This window comes from Solenopsis invicta, chromosome 12, assembly GCF_016802725.1.
Source record: "Solenopsis invicta isolate M01_SB chromosome 12, UNIL_Sinv_3.0, whole genome shotgun sequence".
Lineage (NCBI taxonomy): Eukaryota > Metazoa > Arthropoda > Insecta > Hymenoptera > Formicidae > Solenopsis > Solenopsis invicta.
The window spans coordinates 4,363,803-4,390,327 of record NC_052675.1 but is presented as its reverse complement, the minus strand read 5'-3'; the positions used below and the strand labels follow the sequence as shown (position 1 = coordinate 4,390,327).

General features: G+C 42.0%; 4 protein-coding genes across 4 annotated transcripts; 3 read left to right on the top strand and 1 right to left on the bottom strand.

Moving 5' to 3' along the window:
- The first annotated feature begins 3,486 nt into the window (after nucleotides 1-3,486).
- Nucleotides 3,487-5,178, top strand: LOC113005488. The gene has a single exon (XM_026141115.2). It carries the CDS (start codon nucleotides 3,487-3,489, stop codon nucleotides 5,176-5,178), a length of 1,692 nt encoding a protein of 563 aa, XP_025996900.1.
- Nucleotides 5,179-5,461: 283 nt separating this feature from the next.
- LOC105204477 lies at nucleotides 5,462-8,138 on the top strand. Its single transcript, XM_026141116.1, has 2 exons — nucleotides 5,462-6,734; nucleotides 6,784-8,138. Exons 1-2 carry the CDS (start codon nucleotides 5,462-5,464, stop codon nucleotides 8,136-8,138), a joined length of 2,628 nt encoding a protein of 875 aa, XP_025996901.1.
- Nucleotides 8,139-11,980: 3,842 nt separating this feature from the next.
- On the top strand, nucleotides 11,981-12,859 carry LOC120359076 (protein GVQW3-like). Its single transcript, XM_039455378.1, has one exon. It carries the CDS (start codon nucleotides 11,981-11,983, stop codon nucleotides 12,857-12,859), a length of 879 nt encoding a protein of 292 aa, XP_039311312.1.
- Nucleotides 12,860-13,899: 1,040 nt separating this feature from the next.
- Nucleotides 13,900-26,481, bottom strand: LOC120359075. The gene is made up of 3 exons (XM_039455376.1): nucleotides 26,096-26,481; nucleotides 25,834-26,053; nucleotides 13,900-13,956 (listed from the first exon to the last, which is right to left on the bottom strand). The coding sequence occupies exons 1-3, from the start codon at nucleotides 26,479-26,481 to the stop codon at nucleotides 13,900-13,902; spliced, it is 663 nt and encodes a 220-aa protein (XP_039311310.1).
- Between the last annotated feature and the right edge of the window lie 44 nt (nucleotides 26,482-26,525).

Genomic DNA, 26,525 nt, shown 5'->3' with positions numbered 1-26,525 from the left:
TTTAATACAGATTGTAAAATTCAGATTGATTCGTTGTCTAATATGTCAGATTCAATAAATGATCACAAGTAAAATGCACAATACATGTATAGCAAATCGATATTCAAGGCAATATCACAAATGTTTCAAAAGTGTATCTTGTCGAACCTTTCATAATAAAATTTATTTCCTCTCATTCATGTAATATATTCCATTAATTTGTTCGACTCATCTCATGATGTCGTTATTATAAAATATTTTATATTGCAAGAGTTATTGGGAAAGAGCGTTATCTCTGGAGTCGATTATTCAATTATGTATAATTCGTTATCTCATCGCATCCATTTACTTCGTTGTATAGATTCAATAAAAAAGGGGTATTTTCACTTGAGATATTATTCAAAAGTTTTTGTCGAAATTATTCAGCGCAATAAGGGTATCACGCGGTTTCCTGATTATGATAGCTTCAACTCAATTTCAATATTTCATGCACAATTTCAATAATTCATGCACAATTGGGGAAATTGACTGGTCACAAGATGTACTGATTGTAATTCAATTCGTCTTAATAAAAGAAATTATTTCGATGAAAGAATTGTTAAGGTATTATTCAATTAAAGTTTTATTTAATTACTGGATTTAGTTCCATAAATGGTATAAAATATTGTAAAATATCAAAAGAATCTATTAATTCAATTAATTATATTCACTTTAAATTTTGTACTTCAGAGAAATATTGGATAAAAGATGACCAGTTACATGGGAGAGTTAAATTAAATTCACAATAAAAATAAATCAACGTGTAGTCAATTTATTTCGTTCAAGTTTCAAATTTTCGAAAGTCAAATATTTTATTCCTTAAAAAAACATTTTGTTATTATTCTTTAGACACCCGGTATATTAATCATCAAATAAATTGCAGTTAATTATCATATCAGAAGGTAGGAATCGGATCAAGTAATTGCATTTAATTCTTCAACTCAAAATATTCAAAATTCTGGTTATTTAGAGACACCTTATATAAATTGTTAAATTAGCAACTTCTTTTTATTTAAATCATTAGCATGTTCAAATGTTGGAGAAATGGGTTGGTAATCAAATTCAAATTATTCATTAATTTATCTCACTTCAAGATTTAGATGTTGACTTATTTTGCAGAAATTCGTATATTCATATGTATTAACAAGAGGTTGTACTCACCTGTAAATTTCGGTCGATCCTCGTATATAATAATAATTATCAGACCCTCTGTATAGAGGAGTGTATTCAGCAAGACTTCGGTTTTCCAAAATTCTCAGCTGCCGAGGATGTAGTATTCAGACCCACTGTAATTGTAATAACGTACACGAGATGCAGGAAAAGAAGGATCGCCAACAAAATTTGCAAAGTTCAGTTTACAAAGTTTTTATATCTCACTTCGATATTACAAGCAATTTAGAAGTGGGCTCGAGAGTGCAACACTCCACGGATCACCTCTAAAAGCGTACAAATTTCCGCACTGATGTTAACAGAGTTTGACGACACGTATAAACGCACCAGATTGATGGCCAAAATGCAAGATTTTAAAACCGCACTGACTCTAAGTTAAAATGCTAATTTGATATTAACTACTCGAACGCTGGACCAACAATGTATGCGCGGTCTCTACTGAACTGTCAATGATGTTAACTGTGCGATTTCCCGGCCAACAATGTATGCGCGGTCTCTACTAGGTGTTAACTGTCTGAAAGTTCGGCCAACAATGAGAATACGCTCCGCAGAGCTCGCTTATGAAGGCTAGCTTGTAGGCGCGGGGAGGTGAAACCTCTTACATGGGTATTGTACGAATATTATAATGAATTTCGCTTAAAAATAATAAATCGGTAGTTTTGACAACTTATTTTCTAGTTCACGCTGTTGTAAAAAATAAGATTCATTTACTAAACTGGTCGCTTTTTGACATCTTTCGTTATTTTTGTGATAAAACAGTAAATTTTGTTATTAACAATTTCTAGTTAAAATTTCGTAAAGACAACAATTTTAGTAGAAAGGTAGTTGCTCAATTAGCTTATGGTAAGTGTACAATCCTGTAAAAATGTGGCTGATAGTTTTCGAATAATTAAATGGAAAAGAAATTAAATTTTTATTATAGGTTTACGCATAAGTGCGTCTCTCTCACTCTTATAGCGGGAGCGCAAAATAAAAATCTTAATTGTTCGAAAACGGTTTAATACAAAGTTGCGGAATTTAAATAAATGTATGTATTATTACAGTACAATTATGGTTGTTACGTCATTATTATCTTTTTACAAGCGATTTATTATTTTGAAAATTTAAATGTGTTCTCTTATGGAAGTTACGTGTTAAAATTATCGATCTTTAAAAATCGATATCTTCAAAACTAATAAAATTAAAAATTTGAGATTTAGTATTTGATATTATAATATTAAAAAGAACTTAGGTATAAATTTTTATGTTTCCGGATTTAATAGTTTTTGATTTATAATTGAATCTATTTCACGTGTAAATCTCCCATAAGATTATCGATTTTTTTTACTGCATGCAGCATGTGTAATATATAAATATTTTAAAGAAAGAAAAATTTATATTTCTTAAACGCGCGGACAGATTTTAACGAAATTTAAAATCTGAAGTGTAAAAAGATATTGCCTTTTGAGGGTTATAGGTAGGAAGTATGTAAAATTATTATTTAAAGGAGCTTGTCTGTTGCCTGTATATATATATAGGCGTAAAGATGTGTGCGTCTATATGTGTGTAGATATACTACTTAATTCATTTAAAAATTAATGGAGATATTTATTCATTTATTTCCTGGCTTACACGATAATTGGTGGTGAGATACATCTTTTATTTTTGTTATTGTTCAAAGCAAAATCGGTCTTTTGTCAATTCCAACACGCGTTATTATTTAGAATATTGACTCGGAGCATTCCTGCCTGCCGCGTCGCTTCACGAAAACATCACGCGCAAACACGCTCATGTTCGCGTGATCTGCTCCAAACAGAGCCAATCCGCGGGTTCCGCGCGCCACTGCCTGCCGCCAAAATCGCGGATCCTCGCTGCTCGCATTCCGGAGCGCGCCAGTCTTTCGCTATTCGGCTTGCAGACAATCACTCGCTCTCGCTTAATGTAAAAGTCTTTATCTCGCGCATTTCATTTCACTGTTGCAAGTACGAAGTTGAATGAAGCCAGTGCTTTACCTCTCTCTCGGCATTGCATGTTTTCTTTCTCCCATCCTTTCTTCCAAAGCTTATCTAAACTTTCTCTGAACATTTTCTGGTCCTTCGAGCCGGATTCGCGAGTGAGATCGATCGCGTATGCGCGCGCGGCCGTATCAGTGACTCCAATCTCGCCGCCGCTCAGACACTCGCGAGTTCGCGCCTATCTTCTAACTCTCAAACTCGACGGGAATCTCTCATCTAGTGTGACTGACTAATTTCGGACTGAGTGACCTCCGCGAATTGTGACTTCGAGTGTTAATCGACTGTTCCGCTCCACGCAAGCGTCATGGCCGAGTTCAAGTCCACCGTCCTGCAACAGAACGATATCTTCTATCGAATCAACCGCACGGTGGAGAATCTCAAAAAACGGGGGAAGGACAACCTGACTCGGCAGCATCTAGACACCACGCTCGAGCTGCTCGATTCCAAATGGAGGAAGTTCGCTGACGCTCATTCTGTCCTTCTCGGTAAGCGAACGAAAGAGCTCGATTCTCACAAGTATTTTCAAGACGACTTGTATGATCAGTGCGAAACCGCTTACATCGACGTCAAAGCGGAAGTGCTTCGGATGCGCGATCGTGCGGCTTCGCCGTGTGCGTTAAATACTTCTCTCGGCAATGACACTTCTCGCCTTGTCTCTAGCACCGCGCGATCTCACCCGAAAATCACGCTTCCGAAATTCTCGGGCGATTACCAGTCGTGGACGTCATTTCGCGATCTCTTTCAGTCCATGGTCGGCTCCAACGACGACATCCCTGCGGTGGAAAAATTCCATCATCTCAAGAGCAGTCTCACTGGGGATGCCGCTCGGCATATCGCGAACGTCCCGGTCACCGCCGATAATTTCGGTCCAGCGTGGGATGCGCTCGTGGCTCGATACGAGAACAAACGTGCTATCGTTAGCGCTCATTTGGACAAGTTTTTCGCTATCGCCCCAATCGCGCGCAAATCCGTCAGTGATTTAAAAGGTTTGGTATCTACCGTTAAGGAAGCGCTCGGTGGGCTCGGAGCTCTCGGTGCGCCTATCGATTCGTGGGACTTCATCTTGGTTCACTTCATTACTCGTCGACTCGATCCTGAGACGCGCGAGGCGTGGGAGCTGCGTCAGGGTACCGCCACGGATCCGGCAACGTTCCGCGAGCTCGACGATTTTCTGGATGGGCGCATTCGCGCTCTAGAGGTGATCGCTCCCGGGAATTCCAGCAAGAATGTCAAGGCTGCTAAAACGCTCGCTACGAAGCCCGCCTCGCGCGTTAACGCCGTCAACGCTTACTCGTTCAAGTGCTCCTTCTGTGACGGTTCTCACTTCATAACCTCCTGTAACGAATTCGCTGCTAAACCGACGGAGGACCGACGCGAGTTCGTTGTATCAAAACGCTTGTGTGCGAACTGCCTCGGCAATCACCGGTTAATCGAATGCAAATCCGCTAAACGATGTCGGCTCTGCGGTGGGCATCATCATACTCTCATTCATCGTGCGTCCGCGACCTCGAGTGCTGCACTGCAGCCCGGTCAAAGTGCCGCGAGCGAGGCCTCATCCTCCGCTGCAGCATTTGCCGTCGCCACGGGCTCAGGCGCTATCTCACTCCACGCGTCCGGGTGTCGCCTGGATGCGCCCGCGATGACGTTGCTGCCCACCGCCCGCGTCCGCGTGTTGAATCGCTCCGGGCAGGCAATTGAAGCGCGCGCTCTTCTCGATCTCGGCGCGGAGCTCAGCCTTGTCCGTGAATCGTTCGCGCAGCTCCTGCGGTGTCCTCGTCATCGCGCGAGCATTCCTCTACTCGGAGTCGGGTCCTTACCATCGTACACCACGCGTGGCGCACTTGCTCTCCGATTGCAATCCTGCGTCGACCCCACGTTCGAGTTCGACGCTGCTGCTTACGTTGTGCCTCGCGTGATGAGCCGGGCGCCTGGAGAGGAGGTGGACCCGACCGCATGGAGCCATCTGGGCAATCTGCCTCTCGCTGATCCAACCTGATATAAGCCTGGACCGGTGGACCTCATCCTTGGCTCGGACGTGCTTGGCCATCTATTCGGCGAAACCTTCCGTCGTGGTACTCCGCGACAACCAGTCGCGCAGCATTCCAAGCTCGGCTGGGTAATATACGGCCCGTCTGGCGTGGTACCGAACCTGTCTACGCCCACTGCATCGCCGTCGCACGGCACTAGCAACTGCCCAGAACGGGAGCTCGAGACTCTACTCCGCCAATTCTGGACGCAGGAGGAAGTCGCACCCACGTCTCAATCCGCACTCACGGAGGATGAAGCTCACTGCGAGGCGCATTTTCGTGACATTCACCGGCGCTCTGCATCAGGCCGATACATTGTCCGCCTACCGTTTAAAACCTCTGTCTCATCTCTCGGTAGCTCTCGCTCACGCGCGGAGCGTGCTCTCCGCCGACTGCAACAGCGCTTCGCCTCCAATCCAGAACTCGCGCAACTCTACGCCGATTTTCTCCAGGAATACGCCAGCAGACACGCATTCTGGCGCGTCGTTCTTCCTGCCGCATCACGGGGTGTTGCGACCCGGCAGTTCATCGTCTAAATTGCGCGTCGTTTTCAATGGCTCCGCTCCTTCCTCGTCCGGGGTCTCCCTCAACGAATGCCTGCACATAGGCCCAAAGCTCCAACAGGATCTCGCCGATGTCTTGCTCCGCTGGCGTCGGTACAACTTCGTGTTTCTCGCCGACGTGGAAAAGATGTACCGACAGATCGAGGTCCATCCACACGACCGCCATTTTCAGCGGATTCTCTGGAGCAGAGACGGGCCTCCGCAGGAGTATCTATTGTGTACGGTGACCTATGGGTTGTCGTGCGCTCCGTACCTCGCCCTGCGCGTATTGTCGCAGCTCGCCGCCGATGACGGCCCTCAATTTCCACTGGCTGCCCCAGTTCTCCAAGGTGAGATGTACGTCGACGACGTCCTGTCCGGCGCGGATACGCTATCTCTCGCGCAAGCCAAGGCTGAACAATCGAACAATCTGCTCATGGCGGACGGCTTTCGCCTTCACAAATGGGTTTCAAACGATCCCGCCGTCCTTACCAAGGTCGAGGATGCTCGCATTGCGTCTACTGCACCAAGAGCGTTCTCGCTCGACGCATTGCCCCGGGCTCTTGGTCTCGCCTGGAATCCGCGTGATGACTTCTTTATCTTTCAGTTGAACTTGCCGCGGGCGTCCACCACGTTGACTAAGCGAGTGGTGCTCTCACGAGTCGCCCAACTGTTTGATCTTCTAGGGTGGATCGCTCCCATCATCGTCGTGGCAAAGATCTTTCTCCAAGGTCTGTGGAAGCTTCAAGTGCCGTGGGACCAGCCACTTCTTGCACCGTGGGCTCAACGATGGCTGGACTTCGAGGCGGAACTAAATGCCATCTCGTCTATCTCTCTCTCTCGCTGGCTCGGCATCCATCCATCCGCCTCCATGGAAATCCACGGGTTTTCGGATGCTTCAAACGCCGCCCTCGGAGCTGTGCTCTACCTTCGATGTATCACGATCGAAGGTCAAACAACGGTGTCACTGATCACCGGAAAAAGTAAGGTTGCTCCGCTCAAGCGTACGACGATACCTCGAACTTTCTGCAGCGTTGCTTTTGTCTCGCCTTCTGTCCCGAGTCCGGACGACTCTTCAACTCTCGAGCACGCCGGCGCATCTGTGGACTGACTCCAGCGTGGTCCTGGCATGGCTGCAAGGCCACCCATCCAGATGGAAGGACTTCGTGGCGAACAGAGTCGTCGCCATTCACGATCTCGCTCCTGACGCTTCCTGGCATCACGTCAGCGGGACCGACAACCCCGCCGACTGTGCCTCGCGGGGCCTCTCTCCTCGAGAGCTCCTAACGCATCGACTCTGGTGGGATGGCCCACCTTGGCTTTCCTCTCACGTTGCGTCCTGGAACACCGCAGCTCCGCTTCCGGATGGTGCAGTCGATTTGGAGGAGCGACCGGCTCGACCGTGCCACGCGAATGTAACTCGACCAGGCGCTCTCTGGGAGCTCGTCTTCCGCTATTCCAAATTCATGCGCTTGATCCGTATCACTGCCTGGCTGTTTCGGGCTGCCGCTCGATTTCGACGACGCCCTCCAGACACCGACGCCCTCGCGCTCACACCGCAGGAAATCGCAGCCGCCGAAAAGTTCTGGGTGCTGCACATTCAAAGGGCACATTTTGCAGCTGAACTTGCCACTCTCTCTCAAGGCTCCGCGCTTCCTCGCTCACATCCGTTCCTGCGCCTTACTCCATTCCTCGATCCGGAAGACGTCCTCCGGCTTGGCGGGCGGCTTCAGAATTCTCAGCTCGACCCCGACGCTAAGCATCCCATCCTCTTGCCGCGCGATTCGTTCCTCTCGCACCTCATAATCGAGGAGACTCACCTCCGCATCATACATGGGGGCGTTCAACTCGTCCTCGCCACTCTGAGGCGCAAATTTTGGATCCTCGGCGGTCGAGCTCCCATCAGCAGGGTCATTCGGCGTTGCGTCCGATGTGCTCGTTATCGGGCCGCCGCCGCGGAGGAACTTATGGGTCAACTTCCTCCTTCCCGAGTTACTCCTTCACGGCCCTTTACCAACGCCGGAGTGGACTACGCCGGACCGTTCCTGCTGAAATCGTGGCCCGGTCGCTGTGCTCGTCGCTACAAGGCCTTCCTGATCCTTTTTGTTTGCATGGCCACCTCCGCCGTGCATTTAGAGCTCGCCACCGACTATTCAACAGCTGGATTTCTGGCCGCCTTCAAGAGATTCTGCTCTCGTCGTGGGATCTGTGCCACACTAGCAAGCGACTGTGGCACCAACCTCGTTGGGGCGGATACGGAATTGCGAAGGATGTTCTCCTCCGCCTCCAAAGATGTGGGTGAACTGGCTAACCTCTTAGCCTCCGACGGCACTCGGTGGATTTTCAATCCTCCCGCCGCGCCGCATTTCGGCGGCAAGTCTATCTAAACTTTCTCTGAACAGTTATACCTTAAAATTTTCTGTAATTTATTAATAAAATAATAGTTAATTTTTAATATTATTATAATAAGATTGATACTGTAATTTCGTGATTGTAGAGTGTCTAAAAGAAAGAGGAGTTCTTACTATTCAAATAGAGTTTTTACTTATAATATTTTACCGTGATTTTATATTAGATTTATTTAAAGAAATGTTACGTCCAGAATTCTCAAAATAAGTCTCTCGGGTCGATTGGCAGGTAGAAACTTATAGAAATAATTTGAGTGAGATAGGAAGAACGGAACAGACCTAATCTTGCGCACACATGTTTCCGGGCGAGTGCGACGAGTCGAATGCGTCAGGTGAGTCAGAATGTAGGTCAGGTGTCGAGAATGACGGCCTATGACTCTCATTCAAACTCTTGCATTCGTGTAGTCCTTATTTTGCGTAAACAAATTAAATCGTTTTTCCGCGGGATCGGACCAAGTGCAATTTTATCGGAGCGGGAATTAGAGGTGGTAGAAATAAACAAAAATGATTAAAATTTAAGATTACAATTTATTTTAACATAATAAAAGAAATAAACGATTACAATGATAAGTGGTAATTATTAAAATAATAATAATTAATTTACGAATAACATTTTTGTTAGCAGAGAACATGTATGATAAAAAGAAGAAAAGTCTTATAATCGGTTTAAGAAATCTTAACAGAAAATGCAATTATAAACTTAAATTCTAATTGGTTGCATTTGTGCTTAACGAGATATAAATGTGCGTGTGTGGGTGTGTATTGTGATCAGGGGATTTTTAGTTATCCAGGTAGTTTTTGGAGCGAGTCGAAGATTTCTTCCAATTCATTGGCTATTCTTCGATTCGCTTCGATATTTTCGTTTACGATATTCTCTATTTCTTCGGGAGTAAATAATGAGTAGGAATGCAGGTTTTCTTGAGGAAACTCTAACACGGGGGAGTATGGATCTTCCGGGGGTCTTCGAACAGGTGAATCGGGGTTACGATGAAAAAAATCGGGGAAAGGTGTAGGAGGAAAATCTGTAGGAGAAAAAGTTGAATCCCGAGAGATACTAAGGGCTCTGCAAAGGGATCGAAAGTAGAAGAAGGTGACCCTGGTGATTGTTTAAAATCTGTTTCTACATGAGATCCAGGGGAGTAAGAGGGGGAAGGATGACGACAAGGGGAAGAAGAGAATGATTCGGCGGACGGATTTGAGACTGGTGGAGATGAATCAGTCGGTTCGTCGGAAGTTCTTAAATTAATTAGAGCGCTAGTCAAAACAGAATTTTCTCCTCGCAGATTGTATAATTTTCCGTAGAGTGATAACGATGCGCTAAGCTTCCGGAGCTTCTTATTTCAACGATTCCGACAATTCTTAATGCCTTTTCGAGATTTATGTTCATAGACTCGCTTACGCACTAAAATGAATTTGAGAATTAAGGCTACGTTCTCTCTTTCTAATAAAGGAAAATAAAATCTAGATTGTAACTTCTTGAAAGAAAGAAAAGGAAAGAGTTTGATTTAATAAAAAGAAAGGAATTCTTCGTTTCCGATGGAAGCAAAGAAAGCCGCGAATTCAATCGAACCAGAGTTCGATTGTATCCAGCAGGGATTAAAAAGTAGTTGCGGATTCAATCGAAAGAGCTCGATTGTATCCTGCAGAAAGTAAAAAGAGAGTCGCGGACTCAATCGAAAGAGAATTCAATTGTATCCTGCGGAAAGTAAAGAGAGGTGCGGACCCAATCGAAAGAGCTCGATTGTATCCAGCGGAAAGTGAAAGGAGAGATGCGGACCCAATCGAGAGAGAGAGAGAGTTCGATTGTATCCTGCGGAAAGTGAAGAGAGTCGCGGACCCAATCGAAAGAGAGTTCGATTGTATCCTGCGGGAAATAAAGAGAGTCGCGGACCCAATCAAAAAAGAGTTCGATTGTATCCTGCGGGAAATAAAAAGAGTTGCGGACCCAATCGAAAGAGCTCGATTGTATCCTGCAGAAAGAAAAAGAGTCGCGGACCCAATCGAAAGAGTTCGATTGTATTCTGCGGAAAGTGAAAGGAGAGATGCGGACCCAATCGAGAGAGAGAGAGTTCGATTGTATCCTGCGGAAGGTGAAGAAAGTAATAGAGAGAGGAAAAGAAGGGTGGTGAAATAATACTGGGTATATAAGTATTTTAAAAAATATAATAAATATCTTACTAGAGAGAGAAGGTAGTCTTATGAAGAGTAAAAAAATAATGGACGGCTAAGACTTACTGTTGGGTGAAATTTATGAAGGTGCAAACGATTTGGTGTTTGGCGGAGCGGATTCAGCTTACAACGGCGGACGGCTGGTCGACGGTTGGCACTCAGAGTGTTCAGAAGTTGCAAAAGAACTTGTTGACTAATTCTCACAATGCCGCGTCAAATTTATGTATGACGAGTACGAATCCGAACGTCACAAACTCGGACATATAATGTCACGGAATGTGCTACGGATCGAACTGGAGTGAATCGCGAACAATGAATGACGAAAATGAGCGATTGAACAGAATGAAAAAAGTGCTGTAAGTGCTCGCGAGCTCCGGAGCTCCTTCCTTTTATACCTGATTTTGCCTATGATTCCTATGGGATTTTAATCCGCAGGTGTACTGTCTCTTATTATTGCCCACGCGCTACCTATTAATTGCGCGACAAGTGTTTCGTGTCGATGGGGTCAATCATCCGCGTTTCAACGCTTGCTTCCGCCAAAATCGGCACGTGTTAAGGGTAGACCAACCGTATTGACTCGACCGGACAATTTTAGCGTATCTGCGCAGTTAAGATAGATCATCTTTTCGCAATTTTCGGTTGCTTGGCTGCATCGATTTCGAAAGAAAAGAATTGTTACTCCGCAGGACGTAACAGAAACTTTTGCTTGCATGGAATTTTATCAACGCATGAACGTATGACGCAATGATGCAATCATTATCAAGGCTATTCTCTTAAGAAGATGCATTTGGAACAATGAATAAAATTATATATATATTTTATTCAATAACTTTTGAATGGATAATCAGAGAAAATCGAGACCTTGTATTTGAATATATAAAAATATTATGTATCTTAGGAAAGTGGTAAGAAAAGTCTAAGTATTGCCAAAAAATCTTTTAGTGCTGTCTATGTGTTAAGAGTATCCGTGTGATGCTGTCAATGTGTAAGTGCACGAAGGTGTCCGTCGGAAAAATCTCGCTAAATTATTTCAGCTTATTTGACTTGTAACGTCTGTAATTTGGAAACAGATGAACTTATTGAAATGAAATCTTGCGTTCCATATTTTCGAAAGTTTATTTTAACTCAAACACCACATTTTATAGAGAAGACGGGGGGGGGAGGTTTTAGTGACAATAAGCCGTTAATTGTATGTTATATGTGTACCTTCGTATATGTTAGCTGTGATTCTTATGCTGAATAATTATTTCTTATTAGGAGGTTAAAAATTTTATAATTAAGAGGATTTTATTTGCAATTGTTAATTAAATTATTTTTCATCATTTGTTAATAGTTAATAAGAATTTATTATAAATCGAAAGGCTTTAATATAATTTTAAATTTGTCACTGGAATTCGTAAGCCGTCGCCGAGAGTATACAGCTACGAAGACTTCTTGCTTGCTAAAATACGATATACAGGGTTTGTCCGGAAAGTAATAGGACTGATTTTCTTCCGCCGCGACTGTACTTTGGAGCGTGTACGCGCCGACTGGATTCGGTAGAGGGCGTTCCTAGCTAACGAACGAGCGGCTGGTCGGTTGTCTCCGAGCACCTGGAGAGTCAGGACAGTCATTTTCGCGCGACGTGTTTCTGTGAGTGGTGCAAGCCGAAAATGCAGCGTTCGTTAGAGCAGAGGTACGCGATTAAATTCTGTGTGAAACTCGGTAAATCTGCGACAGAGACGTTTGATATGATCAAGCAGGCTTACCCAGATGTTGCTTTAGCAAGAAGTGGTGTGTTTCGGTGGCACCAGGCCTTTTTGGAGGGCCGGGAAGAGGTCGCCGATGAAGACCGTGCTGGAAGACCTTCGACTTCGACAAACACCGACAATGTGACTCGTGTGCGCAAAGTTTTGAACTCAGACCGTCGACTAAGTATTCGTTTAATTGCCCAGATGTTAAATTTACCAAAATCTGTGGTTCATGACATTGTGACGGTGCATTTGAACATGCGCAAGGTGTGCGCGAAGATGGTCCCAAAAGTGCTCACTGACGACCAGAAATTGCGGCGAGTAGAAGTGTGCCAAGAAAATTTGAACATGTGTGAAAGTGACCCTCAATTTTTGAATAACGTAATCACAGGTGACGAGTCCTGGATCTTCGAGTATGATCCCGAGACAAAGAGGCAATCTTCCGAGTGGCACACGCCGGCGTCTCCTCGCCCAAAAAAGGGAAGAATGAGCAAATCGAAAGTGAAAACGATGCTCATTGTCTTTTTTGACATCAAAGGCATCGTCCACCATGAATTTGTTCCTCCTGGACAAACCGTCAACGCCAAGTTTTACGTGGAAGTGCTCAAGAGACTCAAACGAAGGGTCAATCGGGTCCGACAAGACATCGCAGCCGACTGGAAGTTGCACCACGACAACGCCCCGGCTCACACCGCCTTTCTTGTGAACAGCTACCTGACCAAGGCCGGCATCCCAACGCTTCCGCAGCCGCCCTACAGCCCAGATGTGGCCCCCCCAGACTTTTTTTGTTTCCTCGCCTGAAAAGGCCGATGAAAGGCAAGCATTTTGAGACGGCAGAGGGGATACAAGCAGCATGCACCGCGGCTCTCAAGGCTATTCCGGAGAATGCCTACCGTGACGCCTTCAATGCTTGGAAATCGCGCTGGCAGCGCTGCATCGACGCAGAAGGAGCCTATTTTGAAAGTTTTTAAAGAATTGTAACAATTGGCTCAATAAATTTTTTTAAATCGACTCAGTCCTATTACTTTCCGGACAAACCCTGTACGTGTAATAACTGTTAGTTGCAAATTGAGCTTGTTAGTTAACAATTTGAGTCAGAGCTGTGAAATTGAAATTTTGATTGTAAAATAACGTTTTCTTTTATATGCCCGTATTAAAAATGTTAAATATGCGTTATTTAAAAAAGTTTCTCATTTGACTTGTTCATGTAGTGGGTTCTCACATACATGTCGTGCGTGTATGCGTGAGTATATATGCGTACTGTGAGAAGTGACTTTATGTCGTTCTCATTTTATAACTTTTAAATTAGTACGTAAGAATTCTTGAAATTTTGCAAGCGTATTTTTAAATATGTATCCTAAAACGTATTCAAGTTTGGTGATTAGGGGGTATTAAATAAATTTTTAATTTAGCAAAATGACATATTTTAGATGTATTTTAAGGTGAAGAGCGAGTTTTATGCCAAACGTTCCCTCTTTATTTTTCGAGATAGTTAATTTTTCAGCAAGGAGCATTTATTCATAAAAATTGTTTATTAGGTAAACAATTGTTAAATTTATTTAATTTTTAATAAATAATTACTTATGTATTATATGAGATTCGTCCTGATGACTGACTATTTTATTCGATTTTATATAATTTGGCAAGTTCGTATAGCTTCAACGATCTGCAGCTTATTTGAGTACATACACTTTATGCAATAATTTTAAATTAACAATTGAATTAATCGTTAACATTTGAAGTGAAAATTATGAAATTAAAACTTTAGTAATGAAATAATATTGTCTTTAATTTGACCGTAGCAAAAATCTAATGAGAGTTATATTGGAAAAGTTCATATTTTACAGGTATAAGGCTTTGCGTTTCTCGTGTACCTGTGTATCCGCCATTTTGTCATACTAAGGCATACGTATAACGCGAAAGTTTGAAATTTTATATTGTCGAAACTATTAGTCTTAAAAAATTTAAATTTTAGAACAGTATTCTTTAGCTTAAGCTCTTTGTTTTTTAATAATGTTTCAAAGTCGTAGGGGTAACCATTTAGTTGTTATAAACAATTGAAGTTTTATTATTAACGGAATTTGTTATAATAAATTGGAGTTACTTAGAGCTCCGTCCTAAAATGCATGATGATCGTTAGGTCCATATGTATAAAGGATATAAGCGCGAGCCTTTTATATGTTACCGTTTTTGCAATAAAAATTTATTAGGTTTCTTAGATAACTTTTGGATTACTTCCAAACTATTTGAGCTAAAACGTGAAATTTAAATCGTTAAAGTAACTTTCGGTCTCGAGTAGTAAAATAATAATTTTATATTTTTAACTTAATAATTAGCGATTTTTATAAACAATAAATTTTTTATGTTCTGTTTCTCGCGTATTTTACGGGATAAAAACCTGAAAATAAATCTGTGGGTATGATTTGCGATATTAAAAATTTAGAAAATAATTTTATTCCTTAATTATAATGATTAATAATTTTTATTAATTAATGATATTTCTTAATTAAAATTTTTCTTCCTCATAAACTATTAGAGATAGAAAAATGAAATTTAATTCTTAAGTACAATTTATTACTCCGAAATTTTTGATAGTATTTTCGTTTTGTCAGAATCGATTGTTAATAAATTTAAAATGTTAAATGGATTTATTTTTAAACTAATAGGGTTATTTTTGCGAGAATTGAACTATGGAGTTATTTTAAGATTTTAATAAATTTAATAATATATTTAATCTTTAATCTTGACATGGAAATAATTATATATGTATAGGGTGTCCCAAAAGTAAGGTATATAAATACTTTACTTCAAAAATTTGTAACTTCTATGTTATTTGTCGGAAAAATTTGAGACTTAGGGGGATGTTATTAATTATTTAAGGCGTAATTTTCCTTATGGAGGTGGTTTTGATCGGAGGGGGTGATTTCGAAAAAAAATTATTTTAAGGTCGGGAGTATGTCTATAATGAACGGCCCTGCCTCCTTTCTTTCGGAGTACATTTTGTGCCATGAGGGTGGTTCCGGGGTGAGTTTTTCAAAAAATTATAGCTCCGGAACGGTTAGAGATTAAGAGTTCAGACCAATTCCTAAAATTGTTTTTATGGAAGGCCTTTCAAACGTATATTTTGAATTTTTGATAATTTGTTTATTAAAACATATAAAAAAGTTATTATTTTTGATCAAAATAAAAGGTGTATAGTTAAATTCAGATGGTCAAAAGAAGTTGTGTGGCAAAATTTATAAAAATTGTAAATCAATATTTCGTTTAAACAAATTAAAAATTTATAATGGATATTAATATGAGCTAGTATTAATAATATGTACTTATAGAGAAGGTAAAACAGTATTGATGCCGATACATAACTCCCTTTGTCATTGTAAATTGTAAAAATTTCAACATTGTTATATCATAGGGGTTTAAACAATTAAAATTTTGATGTTATTTCTATGGAACTGTTTAGCTAATTGATTGCACATAATTTTGTCACACATAAGTTTGCACATAATTGATTGACATAAATTTATGTCATATAAAAAATTTTGGGGTTAATTTTTATAAATTTATAATTATGTTAGATTTGGGCATAACTTTTATGTGATCGTTTAGGCACTTAAATACTGAGAATTTTATGTTATATAAAATTTTTAGGTTATTGATCAAAATTTGACTTTATGGTAATGTTAAGAAACAGTATTATTATGTTCTGACATATATATACCGGGTGTCCCAGACCACCCGTCCCACCCGATTTTTTCGTAAACGCGACATTTTAAAGAAAAATGTTTCAGACAAAAGTTGTAGGGTTTTAAAAGATCTATTTACTGATTTTATCAGTTTGACCTTGGATGGCGTCGCCAAGGTCAGATCAAAATAACATTAACTTTTTTAAATAGGACACCTCATTTTTGGTTCCAGAATCTAATAGCTGGTGTCAAGACCTTTCCAAAACACTATAAGAAAGTTTATTTTTGTTGAGTACTTTCCGAGTTGTGAGGCTTGAAAGTTACGGTGTACTGTTACCTTCAAGCGTCATAACTCGGAAAGTCCTTAACCAAAATAAACTTATTTATAGTGTTTTGGAAAGCTCTCGAAATCGACTACAAGAAAATGCAATGAAAAATATACCTGTTTCAGACCACCCGTCCCACTCTTTTAAAACGTAGGGATGTGCTTGTACAAAAAAATGGCTCAGACAAAATTTGCATGATTTCGAGGGATCAACCTAATGATGATCTTGAATTCGACCTTGAGATCGATCTTGGGCATAAAGGTATAAGTCAAAGTAACATTTTTAAAATGTAAAAACGAAATAATCGGTGCCGCCTGTAGGTATTAGCGTTACCTAAGGTGTACCACGTGTAGGTAACAAGATCGTACTTACACCTTATCGGGGTGCTTTTTTAAGGTGGTTCCCCTCGCCGTCACCTTTGTCGGGGTGCTTTCATAAGGTGGTTCCCCTTGCCGTCACCTTTGTCGGGGTGCTTTCATAAGGTGGTTCCCCTTGCCGTCACCTTTGTCGGGGTGCTTTTTTAAGGTGGTTCCCCTCGCCGTCACCTTTGTCGGGGTGCTTTCATAAGGTGGTTCCCCTTGCCGTCACCTTTGTCGGGGTGCTTTCATAAGGTGGTTCCCCTTGCCGTCACCTTTGTCGGGGTGCTTTTTTAAGGTGGTTCCCCTCGCCGTCACCTTTGTCGGGGTGCTTTCATAAGGTGGTTCCCCTTGCCGTCACCTTTGTCGGGGTGCTTTCATAAGGTGGTTCCCCTTGCCGTCACCTTTGTCGGGGTGCTTTATAAGGTGGTTCCCCTCGCCGTCACCTTTGTCGGGGTGCTTTCATAAGGTGGTTCCCCTTGCCGTCACCTTTGTGCATACGCATGTTGTTCAGTCTCGATGTTCAAAATGTCCACCACGTGCATTTATACAGGCTGTTACCCTACTTTGGAAATCATCCGTCGCCCGACGAATTTCGTCAGTATCTAGAGACTGAATGACTTGTCGAATTCTGTTTTTCATATCTTCTGCAGTCGTAGGTCGTTCGCGGTATACAAGGTCTTTTATTCGTCCCCACAAATAATAATCTAAAATTGTAAGGTCCGGTGATCGTGGTGGCCAATTATGTGGACCATGTTTACCTATCCATCGGCCGCGAAATATGCGGTTCAGTTGATGACGAGCAATGACAGACGTGTGGGCGGGACATCCATCCTGTTGAAACCACATATTTAGACGTAATTGGAGTGGAATATCTTCAAGTAAACGTGGAAGTTCGTTTTCGAGTAAATCGGCGTATAAAAAACGGTTTAAATTCTCTTGAAAGAAAAATGGTCCCACGATATGCGTATCAACAATTCCGCACCAAACATTGACTTTCCAGATACGTTGATGATCCATTTCTCGATACCAATGTGGATTCTCTTGTGCCCAATAACGAAAATTATGTGTGTTTATTTCGCCGTCACTTTTAAAGGTGCACTCATCAGAAAATAAAATACTTCTATGGAAATTAGGTAATTGTTGAGTAATCCAATTACAGAATATCAGTCTTTGTCTATGATCGTTCAATGTCATGGCCTGGTGAAGTGACATTCGATATGGATGGAATGAATTTTCACGAAAAATTCGACTGATCGTGCTTCGACTTATTCCACTATCTCTTGCTCGTCGCTTTAAAGAATCATTCGGGGTTACAAAGGCAGATGCAATTACATCAGGTGCTCTTACTGAACGAACTGATCAATGAATTTGCCTTCCCTTATTATGATCCGGCTGAACAATACCTTTAACAATTATTCGACGTTGTAAGCGACTGAAAACTTTGCGCGAATGTGGTGTATGATCGGGATATTCATTTCGCCACATTATTTCAGCTGCTCGAAAGCATTTCCAGCTCTACCCAAAACTGACATCATTAACGCAGCTTCTTCGTTCGGGTAAGGCATAACTACAAATTACGCTTACGACCGGGTTGCTTATTAGAAAACGTGAATTGGTGACGAGTTGCGTAATATTATGAATTCTAAGCAATGACTTTTAGGAGTGGTATGTAAGGGTGCTTTTTCGTGAAAATTACTTTATTGCTACAATAATCAACATTAAATGAAGATTAATATTAATAAATCAAGAATAAACGGCATCATAGAGCTGTACCGAATGTTAGAGATCTCGGTAATTAGGTATCTTCAAAACTCTACGCGTAGGACTATAGGTACACGCACCGGCAGAAATGGTGTTTCTCGACGCTAGCGCTCGGCTGCCGCACACACGCGGAGCCGCGCTCGTACGTGTGTCTAGGCTGCGCGGCGACGATCGGGGTGCGGGCGGAAAGTGGTGGGGGGCTTTACGATAGTGCATCCTCCTCGCTCGACGCTGGGTCGAGAGAGAAAGCATTATTCGACGTGATACCATGGGCGAAGTCGGTGTCCTCTGCTTATATTTTTCATTGCATTTTCTTGTAGTCGATTTCGAGAGCTTGCCAAAACACTATAAATAAGTTTATTTTGGTTAAGGACTTTCCGAGTTATGACGCTTGAAGGTTACAGTACACCGTAACTTTTAAGCCTCACAACTCGGAAAGTACTCAACAAAAATAAACTTTCTTATAGTGTTTTGGAAAGGTCTTGACACCAGCTATTAGATTCTGGAACCAAAAATGAGGTGTCCTATTTAAAAAAGTTAATGTTATTTTGATCTGACCTTGGCGACGCCATCCAAGGTCAAACTGATAAAATCAGTAAATAGATCTTTTAAAACCCTACAACTTTTGTCTGAAACATTTTTCTTTAAAATGTCGCGTTTACGAAAAAATCGGGTGGGACGGGTGGTCTGGGACACCCGGTATATATATATATATATATATATATATATATATATATATATATTCTTAATGTACGCGGAGTACCAAAACTAATTGTAGCTCTTAGTCCTTTTAAATAAATTTATTTGAGAATGTTTATTTTATTATGAAAAATTTTTCTGAGATACAAATTTGAAATTGCGATCTTTGTATTCACGACGAAAGATTATGGAATTAATGTTATATGCAAATTTTAGCTTATCGGTCAAAATTTTGAGATGTGAAATATTTTTGTGGGACAAAGCTATGAAATTTATATAATTTAATGTGGCACATCCTAGATATATTCTCCTTATTCAAAATTAATAGTAATTATTTTTAAAGATGTATAATCGTCATTTAAAGCAAATGTTTTATAGTAAATTGGCAGAATTACTTAGTTAGCAAATTTCTGATTTATTTAATAATATTAATTTATTATTTTCAGATTACAGTTTACTCAAATCGTATAAAAAGGTTTGTTATGCAAGCAATTTAAAGATTATTTAATAAAATATTTATTTCAATTAATCAATTATTAAAGTTATTGTCTCAAGGTAATTAATTTGGTGCAAATAAATAAAGAATAATGGATGGTTAATATTTCTGTCAGGATTTAATCTTAATATAATTTTTGGAATGATGCTGCCACCAAAATATAAACGAAGATAAAATTTATCGTTAGGTTATCTCAACGTTGCCACAAAGATAAAGTAAAAGAATGTAAATTTATATGATGTTAAGAGTGAGTGTGTGGTTCTAGTGTTGTAGAATGTCGGGAGTAGTAAGTCTATGCCGGTTCTAATTCGGGAGCAATGAGGGGGGGTGAGGGGCGAGGGGGGAATGTAGGCGCGGGGGGTACCTGCGGTACGTACCGCGGAGTGGGTGGTGACCCGCAGGGTCTGACGTGGGAGGTGGGGGTCAGCCCGCTGAACTGACCCGCGCGTGGGAGTCAGCCCGCGGTCCTACCCGGGAATGATACAGGGAGTGGGTGGTGACCCCCGAGACCAAACTTGGGAGGTGGGGGTCAGCCCGCTGAACTGACCCGCGCGTGGGAGTCAGCCCGCGGTCCGGGGAATGATACAGGGAGTGGGTGGTGATCCTCAAGATGCAGAGGGTGGTGTCACCCACTGATCTAGAGGTGGGATTGAAAGGTGGGGGTAAGTCGCGCGGCAGAGCGGTATGTACCGCCGAGGATGATGTTGGGGAGAGAGAGGAATCCCATGGCTTTGAACCGGCATGTATTTTTAAAATACCGCGGCGGTTTTCCGCGGCGTATTTTGCGGCGGTTCTCCGCGGCGGTTTTCCGCGGCGTATTTCGCGGCGATTTCGCGGCGCTCCTCCGCGGCGATTTCACGGCGGTTCTCCGCGGCGATTTCCGCGGGGCCCACCGCCGCCCGCGGGCAATTCCTCCGCGGCGATTTCACGGCGGTTCTCCGCGGGCAATTTTCGCGGGCCCGCCGCCGCCGCCGCCGCCGCCGCCGCCCGCGCCCGCCGCCGCCGCCGCCCGCGCCCGCCGCCCGCCGCTAGCGCGCGAAATCAGCGGACAGAGAAAATAAAAAACGTTCGAGAGATATAGAATATTCTTTATTAGAATTATATTTGCTGATGCAGCTCTCAAGCATGGTCTTGCCGTGTATTTTGACGGCGGCTCATCACAAAAGTATCGAATTACATCGAAGACGAAGCGTACGCCTTGACTGAATGCTCGCTGTTCTATTGTAATATACACATGTGTTTACTATTATATTATTATATTATAAATGTTTTCTATCTAATTTTCGTTATTCTTTCTGGATCCAATTGGAAGACAGTATTCCACTACGTATAACTTTTTCAAGTCTCGTAATTTTCTAGCCTTCCGTTCGAGAGATACAGAATATTTTTTATGCAAGTTATATTTGCCGATGCAGGCATGGCCTTGTCGTGTGTTTTGACGGCGGCTCATCACAAACGTATCAAATTACATCGAAGACGAATCGTACGATGTATCATTAGCCTTGAACACGTATGAACAGGTTCGCACACGCCGCTGCAAGTATGCGCGCAAGTCTCCCTCTGCTCGATCGAGATTTGTAATGTAGAGTGTCACACACGGATGCAAATGTATACGAATGATCTAGAATATTCTATGGGATCTTCGAGTGGTGGGGATACATCTTTCATGCCCCCGCTAGATGATGCAATTTTTCGTCAGACAAAAGAACGTATAATAGATATGTAATTAGCGCTCGGACATCAGTAGATGTCTTTGAAGCGTATCGAATCTATCATCGGCGGTCAAAGAAATTTCGCTGGATCCAGTTGATCAGTGGCCGGAAATAATAATGCGCTTTTTGGAAGTTTACATCAAGTACGCGTTCTACACATACTGTAATTCGTGTAAATAAAAAATTTGCGAGTGCTCCGAGACATCGTATAGTACGTGCTAATAATTGAAAATGGAGAACATTGAACGCGAACTGCTCGAGCAATGCTCGCAGATCGCTACTCAGGAGGAGTGTCGTGCATGGGTGGAACGATGCGAAAAGTGCCTCGCACATCTCGAAGAATGTTGTAGCAGTGCCAAACGTCCTCGACTCACCGTTGGCTCCAGACAATCTATAGTGGCGAGAATCGCGCGACTCGCGGGTGCAAAAGCGCAATTAGAAAGACGTTTCGTGCACGTTGGAGGTGGTGCGCACGCTAGCACCAGTGGTAAAAGATCGCTCATCTGGCGCGAGATTGAGACCGCGTTTGAATCACGTATTCTTACGGGTGCTGTCATAAACACCGATTATATTGAACCGCGACATTTCCTGGAAGACGCTAGTGATTTGGTGATCGAGCAAGTGCAAGACGCTATCGCGAAACATGGAAATGTGAAGGTGAATACCGTATTCAACGGTGAATTTGTAAACATTCGTGACGACCGCGATAATAAAAGTCTCGCGACGAAGAACTATGAACTATACAGAGCGTCAAATTTGCGCGAATGGTACGAACAGCGTGTAATCGAAGTGATATTAGCGATGCTCGACGAGTTTCAAGAACGCGATAGCGGCTGGGCGTTACACCGAATCCAAAATTTAATGGTGAATATAAACAAGCTTAATCCCATGCACGCGGGATGTTACTTCAAATTGCCGAAGGAAGCAAGTAACAAGCGTGCAATAATTAATGTGCAATCACAAGACAATGCTTGCTTCGCGTGGTCGGTGGTGGCTGCCCTGTACCCCGCTGAAAGAAATGCCCACCGGGAGTCGTCGTACCCACATTATTCGACTGTGTTAAAGTTTGAAGACATTCAATTTCCAATAAAAGTAAAAGACATTGGAAAATTTGAACGTTTAAACGACGTGTCTGTGAATGTGTACACAACCGAATTGGACAAAAAAGAAAAGATAGAATATGTTGTGCCGTTACGACTGACCGAAGATAAGAAGGGGAAACATGTCAATCTCTTCTATGTGGAAGATGAACACGACGTCACCCACGGCCACTTTGCGTGGATTAAAAACCTGTCGCGACTGGTCAGCTCACAGCTAAACAAATACGAACACAAGAAATTTATTTGCGATCGGTAAGTGTAATAATATAAAAAAAAAAAATTTTTCACACTTTTAATTATTGTTTAGTAAAAAAATAATTTGTTTATTACAGTTGCCTGCATTACTTCCACTTAGAGGAAAAATTGCAATCGCACGAAACGGAGTGCAAGAAAATAAATGACTGTGCAATCATACTACCGAGAGAAGACCAGAAATGGCTAGAATTCGACTCATATAACAACAAGGAGCGCGTACCATTTGTAATTTACGCTGATTTGGAGTGCGTATTGAAGAAGATGGAGAAGAACGAAACAGAGAACACGTCGAGTTTCGCGTATCAACACCACGAGGTATACAGCATAGCTTACTACGTCAAATGCTCGTACGACGATGCGTTATCGATGTATCGTTTTCGCCGCGATAAGGACTGCGTCGCGTGGTTCGCGAAAGAGTTAGAAAATCTTGCACACGATATGAAAGCCCGAATATCCGCCAATGTTCCAATGGAACAATTAACTGTACAGCAGAAAGAGGCATATTTAAACGCGACAAAGTGTCATATATGTGAAAAACCGTTTATATCAGATACGGGCCTTACCCGTAACGAGTGGCTTGACAATCGGCGGGTGCGTGATCACTGTCATTTGACGGGCAAGTATCGCGGTCCCGCCCATAATAAATGTAATTTAAATTATAAGAATACGTATGTTATTCCAGTCGTTTTTCACAATTTGAGCGGTTACGACGCGCATTTTATAATAAAAGAAATTTCTACCGCGTTCGAAGGCAAGATCGACCTACTACCGATTAATAAAGAAAAATATATTTCGTTCACTAAACACGTCGCAGCTACCGGTGTAGGAACAAAATCGGGCGAGGTACGAAATTGTATACGATTTCGATTCATCGACTCATATAAATTCCTAAGTGCGAGTCTCGAAAAATTGGCATCGTTTCTAGGTATTGAACAATTAAACATTACTCGTTCCGAATTTTCCACATTGTCAAACGAGGATTTCGAACTCCTCACGCGCAAAGGCGTTTTTCCGTACGAGTACGTTGATGATGCCGAAAAGCTTTTAGAAACGCGTTTACCACCGCGCGAATCTTTCTACAGTTCACTGAGCGGACAGACGGTATCAGAGCATGATTACGCTCATGCCGAGAACGTATGGCAACGGTTCGCAATTGAAACGCTGGGCGAATACAGCGATTTATATTTGAAAACAGATGTCTTATTATTAGCCGACATTTTCGAAAACTTTCGCGACAAAAGCATGCAGAGTTACGGTTTGGATCCCGCGCATTACTATACATTGCCAGGCTACACGTGGGATGCAATGTTGAAGAAAACGGGTATAAGATTCGAGTTGCTCACGGACATAGAAATGCTACTTTACGTGGAACGTGGAATTCGTGGCGGTTTAAGCCAGTGTTCGGGCAGATATGCGAAGGCTAATAATAAGTACATGAAATCGTACGATCCGTCAAAACCGTCGACTTATTTGATGTACAATGATGTGAATAATCTGTATGGGTGGGCAATGTGTCAACCGTTGCCATACGGTGAATTTAAATGGGTCGAAAACGTTGACAATTTCGATGTAAACGCGATCGCATTTGACTCGGACACCGGATATATACTGGAAGTCGACCTTGCATATGAGAATCAGCTGCACGATCGACACAGTGACTTACCGTTTTGTCCTTCGAGCGATAAGCCTCCAGGGTCAAGGCAGAAGAAATTACTAGCGACAGTGCATGATAAAAAGCGTTACGTCATCCACTACCGCAATCTTCAACAGTGCACGCGTCACGGGCTTCGAATCGTAAAGATACATCGCGTACTTCAATTCGCTCAATCCACCTGGCTCCGCGATTATATAGAATTAAATACAGAGTTTCGAACGAACGCGAAAAATGATTTCGAGAAAAATTTATACAAATTAATGAATAATGCAGTTTTCGGTAAAACCATGGAAAATGTACGTAATCACGTTAATATAAAATTAGTAACGCAATGGGAAGGCCGTTACGGGGCAGAGGCCATGATTGCTGCTCCGAATTTTCATAGTCGCAGCGTTTTCGCAGAAAATCTGGTTGCCATAGAAATGCGTAAACTATCGGTAAAATTTAACAAACCAATATATGTCGGTATGTGTATTCTCGACATTTCGAAAATCTGTCTTTACGAATTTCACTATGATTATATGCTGCCATTGTATAAAGATAAATGTAAGATACTCTATACAGACACAGACAGCCTCATCTATGTCATTGAGTGTGACAATGTGTACATGGATATGAAACGTGATATCGCGAGATACGACACGAGCGATTATCCCGCCGACAATGAATATAATATGCCTCTTGCGAATAAGAAGGTTCCAGGGCTAATGAAAGACGAGAATTGCGGCAAGATTATGACCGAATTTGTAGGGCTAAGAGCAAAAATGTATGCGGTGAAAGTAGAAGGAAAAAACGATACAAAAAAGGCGAAAGGTGTAAAGAATAGCGTTGTAGAACGAACTATAACGTTTGAAGATTATACGCGTTGCTTGCATGACGGGATAGAAATGACTCGTCAGCAAGCGTGTATACGTTCGAAGCTCCACGATGTACACACAATCAAAGAGAAAAAGATTGCTCTCAGCCCGTTCGATGACAAGCGTTACATCTTGCCTGATTCTACTGAAACATTGCCTTGGGGACATTGGCGTATAACATCGTAACACATTTTTTATACTTTTTTAATACTTTATTTATAACATTGCGTATTACTATAAGACAATTAATGCGATGCTTATTACTAATTTAAGTTGATTCTGCGTGACTCATTAAACAATATATATAACAATGTAAGTTGATAATATTTCATGACTTAATATTATTGTAACAATAAAAGGTGATACTTTTGTGTGATTTATTATTGTAAAAAAAAAAATGAAAGGCGAAAATTTTGCGTGACTTATTGTTGTAATAACATTTAATGTAAATTAATTTTGCGTGACTTAGTACGAGTATATTCTTTCCGCTCTTTTGTATACGTTTGTGTATATTTAACGTTGCTTTGAATATATTTTTTACAATGTTTTTTCTTACAAATATATGTGTGTATAAAATCAAACAATGTCTCTTTTGTTTATCCACGAATTATGCGATCCATCGAATCCCAGCCATTTCACGTAGACTTTATCTCCTTTCTTTCTCAAAATTTTCTCGACAAGGAAAACGTCCGGATACTTCGCTTGATGTAACTCATATTCGTAGAAAGCGCCTGCGATGCTTTTTCCACGATAATCTTCGAGGAGGTATGTGACGGGGTTCGTTCTTTGCACTTTAACGATCGTAAACACCTCGGTGGTCCAATTTGGTGTAAAGTTTTTTTCAAAAATTGTCTTGTGCTTGCTCACGCGTACCTTAGCTCCGACCTTGAATTTTGCAGGAGCAGCGATCTTAACGTGACTATACACGGTGTCCAACAGCTTTTTAGCCAACGCCGGCGTTACATCCACAGGTCGCATGCCTATCGTTCTATGCAGCGTGTCGTTGTATTCGGAAACCAGACGCGGTAGCTCGTCGACCCACTTGTAAGATCCTTGCAACGTAAACATCTTCCACATCTTCTCCTTCAAAGTTCTATTGAAGCGCTCGACTATCGATGCTTTTAACACCGAGTACGTGGAATAATGATTAATATGGTGTTTTCTCAAGAGTTTCTGCACATCGGCGTTGTAAAACTCTTTGCCCATATCCGTTTGCATGTTGCGTGGACATCTTCCGCTCTTCCGAATTATCTCGGCGATGATGTCAGCCGTCTCTTTTCCGCTCTTACTCTTCATCCCTACTGCCCATGCGAATTTGCTCAGCGCATCGATCATGGTAAGTATATAATGATAACCTCTGTTAATATTCGAATACGGACGCATCTCGACGATATCCGCTTGCCACAAGTCGTCGAATCCTTTGATTACAACACGTCTTCGTGGAAAATGTCTTCGAGCAGATGCATGTAATTCCTCGACGAGGCGTCGTCTCTCGGAGCTAATTCTCTTCGATGAACTCATGTTTTTTCGGTGTGTAAACTCCCGATGTAATGTATATCAGCTTC

Coding starts and splice junctions, on each gene's coding strand:
- LOC113005488 (XM_026141115.2), top strand. CDS start 3,487: ATGGCCGAGTTCAAGTCCACCGTCCTGCAACAGAACGATATCTTCTAT.
- LOC105204477 (XM_026141116.1), top strand. CDS start 5,462: ATGAAGCTCACTGCGAGGCGCATTTTCGTGACATTCACCGGCGCTCTG. Junction 6,735..6,783: donor GTCACTGATCACCGGAAAAA/GTAAGGTTGCTC, acceptor AACTTTCTGCAG/CGTTGCTTTTGTCTCGCCTT.
- LOC120359076 (XM_039455378.1), top strand. CDS start 11,981: ATGCAGCGTTCGTTAGAGCAGAGGTACGCGATTAAATTCTGTGTGAAA.
- LOC120359075 (XM_039455376.1), bottom strand. CDS start 26,481: ATGAGTTCATCGAAGAGAATTAGCTCCGAGAGACGACGCCTCGTCGAG. Junction 26,054..26,095: donor CATATTAATCATTATTCCAC/GTACTCGGTGTT, acceptor GCGCTTCAATAG/AACTTTGAAGGAGAAGATGT. Junction 13,957..25,833: donor AATTCAAGGTCGGAGCTAAG/GTACGCGTGAGC, acceptor CGTATGCCTTAG/TATGACAAAATGGCGGATAC.